This window comes from Eumetopias jubatus, unplaced genomic scaffold, assembly GCF_037043125.1.
Source record: "Eumetopias jubatus isolate StellerSeaLion01/CBP00866 unplaced genomic scaffold, mEumJub1_p1.0 scaffold_5, whole genome shotgun sequence".
Lineage (NCBI taxonomy): Eukaryota > Metazoa > Chordata > Mammalia > Carnivora > Otariidae > Eumetopias > Eumetopias jubatus.
The window spans coordinates 85249445-85262689 of NW_028274811.1; the positions used below are offsets into that span (position 1 = coordinate 85249445).

Here is a 13245-nt window from a genome sequence, read left to right on the forward strand (position 1 = left end):
CTGTAAGTGAGGCAGAAGAATGAATTAGTGACCTAGAAGACCAACTGATAGAAAAGAAGGATAAAGGGGAGGCCAGGGATTGAAACAATTCAAAATCCATGAAAACAGAATCAGAGAAATAAGTGACACCATGAAACGTTCCAATGTCTGAATTATTGGGATACCTGAGGGGGTGGAGAGAGAGAGAGAGAGGACTATAAGATATATTAGAGCAAATCATAGCTGAGAACTTATCTAATCTGGGGAATGAAACAAACATTCGTGTCCTAGAGGCAGAGAGGACCCCTCCCAAGATCAAGGAAAACAGGCCAATGCCCTGGCATGTAATAGTAAAACTCACAAATCTTAGAACCAAGGAAACCATCTTAAGGGCAGTTAGGGGGAAGAGATTCCTTAAGTACAGAGGGAGAAACATCAGAAAAACATCAGACCTATCCACAGAGACCTGGCAAGCCAGAAAGGCCTGGCAAGACATATTCAGGAATGAGAAGAACATGCAGCCAAGAATACTTTATCTGGCAAGGCTGTCATTTAGAATGGATGGAGAGATGCAGAGCTTCCAGGACCGGCAGAAACTGAAAGAATATGTGACCACTAAGCCAGCTCTGCAAGAAATATTAAGCGAGGTTCTATAAAAGGAGAAAGACCCCAAGAGTGATATAGAACAGAAATTTACAGAGACAATCTATAGAAACAAGGACTTCACAGGCAACGTGATTACAATAAATTCATATCTTTCAATAATTACTCTCAACATGTACAGCCTAAATGCTCCCATAAAATGGCACAGGGGTGCAGATTGGATAAAAAGACAGGACCCATCCATATGTTGTCTTCAAGAGACTCATTTTGAACCTAAAGATACATCCAGACTGAAAGTGAAGGGACGGAGATCCATCTTCCATGCCAACAGACCTCAAAAGAAAAATGGGGTAGCAATTCTCATATCAGACAAATTAGATTTTAAGCTAAAGAGTGTAGTTAGAGACACAGAAGGACACTATATCATCCTTAAAGGGTCTATCCAATAAGAAGATCTAACAATTTTAAATATCTATACCCCCAACATGGGAGCAGCCAACTACATTAGCCAACTGTTAACCAAAATAAAGAGTCCTATTGATAATAATATGTTAATTGTAGGAGACCTCAATATTCCACTCTCAGCAACAGACAGATCATCTCAGCAGAAAATCAACAAAGAAACAGCTTTGAATGACACACTAGACCAGATGGACCTCATAGATATATAGAACATTCCACCCTAAAACAACAGAATACCCATTCTTCTTGAGGACACATAGAACTTTCTCCAGAATAGACCACATACTGGGTCACAAATCAGGTCTCAACCAATACCAAAAGATTGAGATTATTCCCTGCATATTCTCAGACCATAATGCTTTAAAACAGGAACTCAATCACACAAAAAAATTTGGAAGAAATTCAAACACTTGGAAGCTAAGGATCACTCTGCTCAAGAATGTTTGGGTCAACCAGGAAATCAAAGAAGAACTTAAACAATTCATGGAAACCAATGAGAATGAAAACACATCAGTCCAAAACCAATGGGATACTGCAAAGGCAGTCCTAAGGGGGAAATAAAAATAGAAAAATCCCCAATTCACCAACTAACTTTACACCTTAAAGAACTAGAGAAAAAGCAACAAACAACAAATGTCCCTAAGCAATGCATTAGAAGAGAAATAATTAAGATCAGAGCAGAGATCAATGAATTAGAAACCAAAAACACAGTAGATCAGCTCAACAAAACTAGAAGCTAGTTCTTTGAAAGAATAAGATCGATAAACCACTGGCCAGACTTATCCAAAAGAAAAGAGAAAGAACCCAAATTAATAAAATTATGAATGAAAGGGGAGAGATCATGACTAACACCAAGGAAATAGAAACAGTTATTATAAAGTATTAACAACTATATGCCAGTAAATTAAGCAACCTGGAAGAAATGGATGCCTTCCTGGAAACCTATAAACTGCCCAGGCTGAAACAGGAAGAAATTGACAACCTGAATAGGCCAATAACCAATAACGAGATTGAAGCAGTGATCAAAAACCTCCCAAAAAACAAAGAGCCCAGGGCCTGATGGATTCCCTGGGGAATTCTACCAACCATTCAAAGAAGGAATAATACCTATTCTGAAACTGTTCCAAAAAACAGAAACAGAAGGAAAGCTTCCAGACTCATTCTATGAGGCCAGCATTACCTTGATCCCCAAACCAGGCAAAGACCCCATCAAAAATGGGGATATCAAGAATTTCAGACTGATATCCCTGATGAATATGGATTCCAAAATCCTCAACAAAATCCTAGCTAATAGGATCCAACAATACATTCAAAGAATCATCCACCATGACCAAGTGGGTTTTATCCCTGGGATGCAAGGGTGGTTCAACATTCGCAAATCAATCAGTGTGATAGAACATTAATAAGAGGAGAGAGAAGAACCATATAGTCCTCTCAATTGATGCAGAAAAAGCATTTGACAAAATACAGCATCCTTTCCTGATTAAAACTCTTCAGAGTATAGGGATAGAGGGAACATTCCTCAAGTTCATAAAATCCATCTATGAAAAACCCACAGTGAATGTCATCCTCAATGGGGAAAAGATGAGAGCCTTTCCCTTAAGATCAGGAACATGTCAAGGATGCTCACTCTCGCCACTATTGTTCAACATAGTACTAGAAGTCCTGGCAACAGCAATCAGACAACAAAAAGAAATAAAAGGTATTCAAATTGGCAAAGAAGAAGTCAAACTCTCTCTCTTCACAGATGACATGACACTTTATGTGGGAAATCCAAAGTACTCCACCCGCAAGTTACTAGAACTCATACAGCATTTCAGTAATGTGACAGGATACCAAATCAATGCACAGAAATCAGTTGCTTTCTTATACACTAACAATGCAACTATAGAATGAGAAATTAGAGAAACGATTCCATTTACAGTAGCACCAAAAACCATAAGATACCTCGGAATAAACCTAACCAAAGAGGTAAAGGATCTATACTCTAGGAACTACACAATATTAATGAAAGAATTTGAAGACACAAAAACATGGAAAAACATTCCAGGCTCATGAATTGAGAGAATAAACATTGTTAAAATGTCTGTGCTACCCAGAGCAACGTATACCTTCAACACCATCCCGATCAAAATTCCAATGACATTTTTCAAAGTGCTGGAACAAACAATCCTAAAATTTGTATGGAATCAGAAAAGACCACGAATCGCCAAAGAAATGTTGAAAAACAAAAACAAAGCTGGGGGCATCACGTTGCCTGATTTCAAGCTATATTACAAAGCAGTGATCACCAAGACAGCATGGTACTGGCACAAAAACAGACATACAGAACAATGGAACAAAATAGAGAACTCGGACATGGGCCTCAACCCTGTGGTTAAATAATCTTCGACAAAGCAGGAAAAAAATATGCAATGGAAAAAAGACTGTCTCTTCAATAAATGGTGCTGGGAAAATTGGACAGCCAGATGCATAAGAATGAAACTCGACCATTCTCTAACACCATACACAAAGATAAACTCAAAATGGTTGAAAGACCTCAGTGTGAGACAGGAATCCATCAAAATCCTAGAGGAGAACATAGGCAGTAACCTCTTTGACTTTGACCACAGCAACTTCTTTCAACATACATCTCCAAAGGCTAGTGAAGGAAAAGCAAAAATGAACTTTTGGGACTTCATCAAGACAAAAAGCTTCTGCACAGCAAAGGAAACAGTCAACAAAACAAAGAGGCAACCCACAGAATGGGAGAAGATATTTGCAAATGACACTACAGACAAAGCTCTGATTTCCAAGATCTGTAAAGAACTTCTCAAACTCAACACCCAAAAAACAAATAATCGTCAAGAAATGGGCAGAAGACATGAACAGACACTTCTCCAAAGAAGACATACAAATGGCTAACAGACACATGAAAAAATGTTCATCATCATTAACCATCAGGGAAATCCAAATCAGAACCACATTGAGATACCACCTTACACAGTTAGAATGGCAAAAATTGACAAGGCAAGAAACAACAAATGTTGGAGAGGTTGTGGAGAAAGGGGACCCCTCTTACACTGTTGGTGAGAATGCAAGCTGGTACAGCCACTTTGGAAAACAGTGGGGGTTCCTCAAAAAATTAAAAATAGAGCTACCCTATGACCCAGCAATTGCACTCCTGGGTATTTACCCCAAAGACACAGATGTAGTGAAAAGAAGGGCCATATGCACCCCAGTGTTCATAGCAGCAATGTCTGCAGTAGCCAAACTGTGGAAAGAGTCAAGATGCCCTTCAGCAGACGAATGGATAAAGAAGATGTGGTCCCTATATACAATGGAATATGACTCAGCCATCAGAAAGGATGAACACCCATCTTTTACATCAACATGGATGGGACTGGAGGAGATTATGCTAAGTAAAATAAGTGAAGCAGAGGAAGTAAATTATATGGTTTCACTTATTTGTGGAACATAAGGAATAGCATGGAGGACATTAGGAGAAGGAAGGGAAAAGTGAAGGGGGGCGAAATCGGAGTGGGAGGTGAACCATGAGAGATTCTAGACTCCAGGAAACAAACTGAGGATTTTAGAGGGGAGGAGAGTAGGGGGATAGGTTAGCCCCATGATGGGTATTAAGGAGGGCACGTACTGTATGGAGCACTGAGTGTTATACAAAAACAATGAATCATGGATCACTACATCAAAAACTAATGATGTATGGTGACTAATATAACATAATAAATTAAATTTAAAAAAACAAAAATCTCTAACAATCTAACCTTACACCTAAAGGAACTAGAAAAAGAACATAGAAAGCCCAGAGTTAATAGAAGAAAGGAAATAATAAAGATCAGAGTAGAAATAAATGAAATGGAGACATAAGAAAGCAATAGAAAAAAAAATCAGTGAAACCAAGATCTGGTTCTTTGAAAAGATCAACAAAATTGCTAAATCTTTAGCCAGACTCTTCAAGAAAAAAAAGAGGACCCAAATAAAACCAGAAATGAAAGAAAAGTAACAACCAAGGTGACAGAAATATAAAGGATTATGAGGACTATTACAAAAAATTATATGCCAATGAATTGGACAACGTAGAAGAAATAGATAAATTCTTAGAAACATTTCTTCTAAAAATCAGGAACAAATAGAAAATCTAAACAGACCAATTTCTAATGACCAGATTGAACTGGTCATTAAAAAACTCCCAGCAAAGTCCAGAACCAGATGGATTCACAGGGGAATTCCACCAAACATTTAAAGAAGAGTTAATATGTATCTTCCTCAAACTACATCAAGAAATAGAAGAGGAGAGAAAGCTTCCAAATACATCTTGTAAGGCCAGCCTTACCTTCACACCAAAACCATACCAAGGCAGTACAAAAAAAGAAAACTATAGGCCAATATCCCTGATGAACAAAGATGCAAAAACCCTCAACAAAACATTAGCAAACCACATTCAGCATTACATTAAAAGGATCATTCACCACAATCAAGTAGGATTTATTCCAGGGGTGCAAGGATGGTTCAGTGTTCACAAATCAATCAAAGTAATACACCACATTAGGAAAACAAAGGATAAGAATCTATGATCATTTCAGTTAGATGCACAGAATGCATCTGACCAAATTCAACATCCATTCGTGATAAAAATTCTTAGTAAGGTGTGTTTAGAAGGACCATACCCCAACATAGTAAAGGCCATATGTGAAAAACCCACAGCTAACATCATACTCAATGGTGAAAAACTGAGAGCTTTTCCTCAAGATAAGGAACAAGACAAGCATGTCCATTCTTGCCACTTTTATCCAACATAGTACTAGAAGTCCTAGCCATAGCAATGAGGCAAGTAAAAGAAATAAAGGGCATCCAGGGTTGGTAAGGAAGAAGTAAAACTGTCATTATTTACAGATGACATGTTACTATAAGAAGAAAACCCAAATGACTATACCGAAAATCATTAGAATAAATAAATTTAGTTAAGTTGCAGCATGCAAATTAACATATAGAAATCTGTTGTGTTTTTATACACTAACAACTAGCAGAAAGAGAAATTAAGAAAACAATTCCACTTACAACTGCACTAAAAGAATAAAACAACTAGGAATAAACTTAACCAAGGAGGTGAAAGACCTGTATTCTGGAAACTATAAAACACTGATGAAAGAAATTGAAGAGGAAAAAGCAAATGGAAAGACATACCATGCTCATGGATAAAAAGAAATAGTATTGTTAAAATGTCTATACTACTCAAAGCAATCTACAGATTCAGTGTAGTCCCTATCAAAATACCAATAGTATTTTTCAAAGAACTAGAACAAATAATCCTAAAATTTATATGGAACCACAAAAAGACTCTGAACAACCAAAGCAATACTGAGAAAGAAGCACAAAACTAGAGGTATCACAATGCCAGATTTCCAGATGTACTACAAAGCTGTAGTAATTAAAACAGTATGGTATTGGCACAAAAATAGACACATAGATCAATGGAACAGAAAAGAATCCAAAAATAAACCCATGCTTATAAGGTCACTTAATCTATGACAAAGGAGACAAAAATATACATTGAGGAAGAGACAAGCTTTTTAATAAATGGTGCTGGGATGGAGCTCCTGGCTGGCTCGGTCATAAGAGTTTGCTACTCTTGATTTCAGGGTCATGAGTTCGATCCCCACTTTGTGTGTAGAGATTACTTAAATAAATATTTTTTTAAATAATAATAAATGGTGCTGGGAAAACTAGATAGCTGCAGCCAAAAGAATGAAACTGGACCACTTTCTTAGACCATACACAAAAATAAATTCAAAATAAAGACCTAAATATGAGACCTGAAACCATAAAACTCTTAGAATCACACATAGGCAATAGTATTTTTGATATTAGCTTAGCAATATTTCTCTAGGTATGTCTCCTCAGGCAAAGGAAAAAAAAGCAAAAATGAACTATTAGGAATAACCAAAATAAAAAGTTTCTGTACAGCAAACTAAACCATCAACAAAACAAAAAGGTAGCCTACTGAATGGGAGAAGATATTTGCAAATGAGATATCTGATAAGGGGTTAATATCATAGTATATAAAGAACTTACACAACACCAAAAAAAAACCCCACAAATAATATTAAATAATGGGCAGAGGATCTAAACATTTTTTTTCCAAAGAAGACATATGGATGGCCAACAGACACATGAAAAGATGCTTAATATCACTAATCATCAAGGACATGCAAATCAAAACCACAATGAAGTATCACCTTACACCTGTAAAAATGGCTAAAATCAAAAATAAATAAGTATTGGTAATGTGGAGAAAAAGGAGCCCTTTGCATTGTTGGTAGGAATGTAAATTAGTATAGCCACTGTAGTAAACAATTTAGAGGTTCCTCAAGAAATTAAAAATAAAAATATCATATGATCCTGTAATCTCACTATTTTATCAGAAGAAAATGAAAACACTCATTCAAAAAGATATATGCACTCCTTTGTTTCTCGCAGCATTATTTACAGTGGCCGACACATGGAAGCAACCTAAGTGTCCACTGAGAGATGAGTGGATAAAGAAGATATGGTGTATACGTACACAATAGAATATTACTCGACTATAAAAAAGGATGAAATTTTGTCATTTGTGACAACACAGATGGATCTAGAGTGAAATAAGTCAAAGACAAATACCATATGATTTCACTTACATATTTAATCTAAAAAAAACAAAAGCAGGAAAATACCCATAAACACAGAACAAACTGATGGTTAACAGGGGAGATGTTTGGGGGGATAGGCAAAATGGATGAAAGGTAGTAGGAGGTACAGGCTTCCAGTTACAGAATGAATAAGTCACAGAGATGAAAGGTACAGCATAGGGAATGTAGTCAATGGCACTGTAATATCAGTGTATAAACAAAACTACAGTGAGATTGCTTTACAGCTGTTACAATGACTATAATCAAAAAGATAACAAATAACGTGAAAAAAGGGAAACTTTGTGCACTGCTGGTGGAAATATTTATAGTGCAGCCACTATGGAAACCTGTATGATGATTCCTGAAAAAATTAAAAATAGAACTACCATATGATACAGTATTTCTACTTCTAGGTATTTATTTGAAGAAAAGGAAAACACTAACTCGAAGAGATATATGCACCCCCCCCTGTTCAATGCAGCATTATTTACAGTAGCTAGGACATATAAACAAAGTGCCCACTGACACATAAAAGGATAAAGAAGATGTGGTGTGCAATGGAATATTATTCAGCCATAAAAAATAGTATCTTGTCATTTGTGACAACACAGATGGACCTTGAGCTCATTATACTACGGGAAATAAGTCAGAGAAAGACAAATACCATATGATTTCACTTTCATGTGAAATCAAAAAAAAAATAGAAAGAAAACCAAGGTCATAGATAGAGGGAACAGATTGGTGGTTGCCAGAGGAGGGGATGGGTAAAACGGATGAAGGGGGTCAAAAGGTACAAATTGCCAGTTGTGAAATAAATCAGTCATGGGTATATAAAACACAACATGGTGACTATAATTAATACTACTGTATTGCACATTTGAAAGTGGCTAAGATGGTAAATCTTTGAAGTTTTCATCACAAGAAAAAAATTTTCTAAGTATGGTGATGGATGTCAATTAGACTTACCGTATTGATCATTTTGCAATACATACAAATATTGAATTGTTATGCTGTACACCTGAAACTGATATAATATGTATCAATTATACCTCATTAAAATAAGTAGATAAATAAATTAAAAATATTTTTTAAAAATTTTAAATTAAACAGCAAACCCAGGTTCAAGGCCAAGGTTATAGAATTAGGTTATTAACTTTCACTTTTGGAGTGTGATCTTGGTATGCAACATGCCTTTCTTGATCTCTACCCTGATATCCTCTTACAAAATCAAAGTATTTGTCTCTGTATGCCTTTGACTTCCTTCAAGAATTAATCTTAACTTGTAGTCATTGAATGACTTCCATGCAAAGTATTAAATTACTGGATGGCAAACATGAAAAGAGTTGATATGCAGAGAGGAAAACTAATCTTGCTACCAAACAGCATAGTGAATTTCCATAATTACTGTCTAGTAAGAAGGAAGCTGATTCACACAGCTGGAGGGGATAATCAGCAGCTACACTCTAGACTCTGACGTCACAGCAGTTATCAAAGTGCAGGCATACTCTCATTCTCATTTTACTTTGTTCAAGAAAGAGAAAAAGCCATCTTACTTTAAAGTAACAAGATGTTTTTAGCCAAGAGGTGTTTATAATCCTGGAGTGGCAGAGTTGAGGTGGGTAGCTTACAATGGGGAAAGAGATGAAATCATTTAAGAATCCTTTTATTCCACTACAAATGGGGTTTAGTTATGATAGTATATGTTCTATACATAAAATTAAAATATGTTATAAAAATCTTTAAATTCTTAGCATCTTAGAGGATGGAAAGAATTTTTGTTTCCCCCCTTAATTTCATATCCATTTCCACAAGATGTCTTGTGCTTTTATCTCTGCTCTACTCTAGAAGACTACCAAAAAAAATCCAAAGAGCTTAGCTCATGTAGCTCAGTAAAACAGGTGCACCGAGATAGTTTGACAAAACAAGGCACCATGTAATTTGAAGAAGTTGTTCTTATCAGCCAGGTATGTTAATTCAACTCTATTCAAAATACAGAGAAAAAAAAATGTATTTTCCATAAATGAAACAGTGGAGAAAATGAGACCTTTAAGCATGTAGGAATATCTGTAAACAGTGACAAGTAAAAAATTGAAGTTAAGAAACTTTCATTATTGCTTTAAGTTTGTAATTTAATGGAAAGATGATGCAGACAGAAGACAAAATTACAGAAATCCAACTTTTTTAATCTCCTAGGCATTGATGTGTACAAATTTATATCTTTTTTTATATAAACCATCCATCTCATTTAGATACCACAGGGAAAGTAAGCTTGCATGCTGGCTGAATATTTGTTTTTGGTGGGGGAAAAGTGATTTGAAAGCTGATTTTGTTAAACCAGCAGCCTGATGACTATTCATCTAGCTGGTAATATTTAGTAGTCCTGGAAAGTAAAACTAGTGAAGAAATAAGATCACTAATTATTGCCTTCCACCGGTAAGTTTAAATAAGCTATTCTGTGACTGACAGAGGCATGCATAACAGAAATGGTCCCCTATTACACACTTACCTGATTATGGTTTTGTTGGCCCTCCAGGGAGATACAGTTCTGAGAGTGACGTGTGGAGCTTTGGCATCCTCCTCTGGGAGACGTTCAGCTTAGGGGTCTGCCCATACCCTGGAATGACAAATCAACAAGCCCGGGAGCAAGTGGAAAGAGGTAAGCCAAAGATGGGGTGTAGCAGTGTTCACATCTAGCCCCCAGGGGCAGCGCTCATGCTGTGTCTGTGGATTTCCTGGCAGCAGGAGGGGACATCCTACTTAGGTATGCAGACAGACAGCAGAGGTGTTGATCAATCTGCTTTTGCATCCCATGGATGGTGTGGCTCTTCTGTAACAAAAACCAACAACAGCACAAGAAACTTTTAAAGATTCCAGCAGTTTAAAAAGAGAGCTGTAGGCATTCCTTCTGTCCCCCTGCCTGGCATGACATCTGCAAGGTTGTGCCATGCACTATCTTCAAGCAAAAGGCAGTAGCGTTCCTCAACCTCCTATTTTTTGTTCTATACCAAATGAACACCACTTATAGTATTATAAATTGAAATGTAGTTGGACTTCAGAGAGTTTTTGGAAAATTGTGTGACATTTCTGAAGAGACCACGTGCTGTTCCCAGATCAGAAACAGGAGCCAGTCGGTGCTGGTGGCCCACTGGCATGCACTGGTGTAGTCTGCAGCGCTCACCACAGAGCTTGCTTTTGACACAGTAATGCCCTCGTGGGAGGCCCCTCTCGGAGAGGCTGGCTGTAGAACTGGGTGCAGGAGGAGGACTTGCAGCCCCTTCTTCCCCCTCAGCGCCATCTCACTTCCTGCACGAACACACACAGGCCCGCCCGCACTGCCCAGCACACCATCAGACAGCTCTGAGTTAACGATTCTTCTTGGGCTATCAAGGAGTAAAACTCCTATTCATTTTCATTTCACTTTTAAATTAGTGTCTATAAAATCCTTATCCTCTCTTCGTCTTCAAAAACCTGGGTTGTATAGATGATTTAAAAAAAAAAAAAAAACCTCTGCCCACAGCATCTAAAAGCTAATTCTAAAAGCAAATACTTAGAGCAACTAAAATATGCATTTGTATGTGATTTATCTTACCTCAGACTCTGTGACAAATGAGCAAATGAAAAATAAGTTATTCAAGCTAGAAGGTAATTCAATGGGTCTGTAATACTGAATTCTGTATCACTTGTAGAAAAACAGAAGTCAGTTTGCCCTGAAATGGGCTTTTTGGGTTTCTATTACACCTACAACATAAGGTACCGAAGATTACAAACTGCATGATGCCCTGTGTGAACATTTATATCTTATCTCCATTCTAAACTCCCTGTTCTGTTCCTCTTGGGTCTTCAGGGTACCGAATGTCAGCCCCTCAGCATTGCCCAGAGGACATTTTCAAAATTATGACGAAGTGCTGGGATTATAAACCTGAAAACCGCCCTAAGTTCAGTGAACTTCAGAAAGAGCTCACTGTCATCAAGAGGAAAATCACACAGTGATGGAGCAGTGCCAACAGCCTCTAGGACCTGGTCCTCCAGCAGAGTGACACTGTTCTTGTTAACAATGAGTTTATACCACATTACCTGCAACAGTCTTCTAAAGTGATTTTTGTTATTAACTGTTTTTTTTAAGTATGTGCCACTTACAAAAAAAAAAAAAAAAAGCAAAGGCCAATGTATTCCAGAAACAGACACTCTTACCAAGGGCTCTACTAGCTCACCACAGCAATCCTGCCATTTCGGGCCATTGTAAATAGAAAAGCACAGACTCTCAGTGGGAGGGAAGATCAGATCTTTTTCACACCAGGACCACTGACGTTTCTCCAAGGTTTTCTACTTCAGGCACAGTTCACGGTCTGCTGTCGTGTGCCACAGACCCCACCCCGTCGGTGCCGGAGCAGCACTGGTAATGCAATTGTCTGCAGGACACGTTCCAACCAAAGGTGGCTTTTTGCTCTGCCAAGGCAAGATTCTGTTTGTAAACATCATTTTATATTGGGAATTAGTTGGACCTCTTAGGGTTTTTCTCTTCTTCCCTGTCAGAAAGAAGTGCAGTGTGAGAAACATCACACTTCTGTATTATGAGTAAGGTGGGGCTGTTGCCCTGCTCCTCGTTCCGGGCAGTGGACAGTGCCGCATGGAGTGTCCTCAAAGAGCCCACTCCTAGGGTTGAACCAGCAGCTCTTAAAGAGCGTTTTCTGAGAGCCGTGCCAGCAAGAAGGAAGCTTTGAATGGGAAGGGGGTCTGGAGGAAGGAGCAGCTAAAGAAAGAGAAGGAAAATATCAAATCTGCCTTCTTACCAGAGTTATGCCTTTACAAACACACACACACACACACACACACACACACACACACACACACACACCTTTTATCTTATGGTCTGAATTCAAAGGAAAAGTTCTAAGAAATGTTTTCGGAAGTTCACAGTTAGAGCCTAATGGCAGCAAAAAAAAAAAAAAAAAAAAATGTTTTAGTGGAACTACAAAGCACAAGTCCACAGAAATAACAGCCTACTTTTGGTTAAGTACCTTCACCTCAGAGGAGGCATCCTGGTATTTAATTCCCTTTATTGGTATCATTTTCCAGAGCTGAAAGGATTTCATGATTCTAGTTTGTAAACATACTGATGTGTATACACACACACACACACACACACACACACACACACACACACTACCATCAAGTAGGAGTGAACATTATTGAAGAAGATACAGGGACAGTTCTCCTGTTTCCACTTGCCCGAAACAAGTGGAAATCCTAGGAAATCCTGATCTTAGCTGACAGGTATGCGAGCACAGTTCTGGAGATGCTTCATGTGAATCATATGTAACACAGAGTTAAAAGTAGGATTCTGTTGAGCTGCAACTCATTTCTATTGAGTGACATCCAGGGAACTTACCCCATGTTCTGTATATAGTTGCCTCTCAGGATAAATATGTGTATAGGGGATGGTCACGCTCAGGGGTCAGTGTGGCTTGGGAGCTTTTCATAAGTGCTCGGGCCTGTGTCCAGATAAATAGCACCTTAGTGATCGTTTGGTTCTATC

The 13245-nt window shown here is 37.9% G+C and overlaps 1 protein-coding gene across 2 annotated transcripts in view; it reads left to right on the forward strand.

The window, feature by feature from the left end:
• Positions 1-12510, forward strand: part of FER (FER tyrosine kinase) — a 427371-nt gene extending 414861 nt beyond the window's left edge. For both annotated transcript variants that reach the window (XM_028102607.2, XM_028102608.2), the window contains 2 exons: positions 10243-10365; positions 11554-12510. In XM_028102607.2, the coding sequence (XP_027958408.1) occupies positions 10243-10365; positions 11554-11699 (269 nt within the window). In that variant the 3' untranslated portion in view covers positions 11700-12510. The remainder of the gene's footprint in view (positions 1-10242; positions 10366-11553) is intronic.
• The last annotated feature ends 735 nt before the right edge of the window (positions 12511-13245 follow it).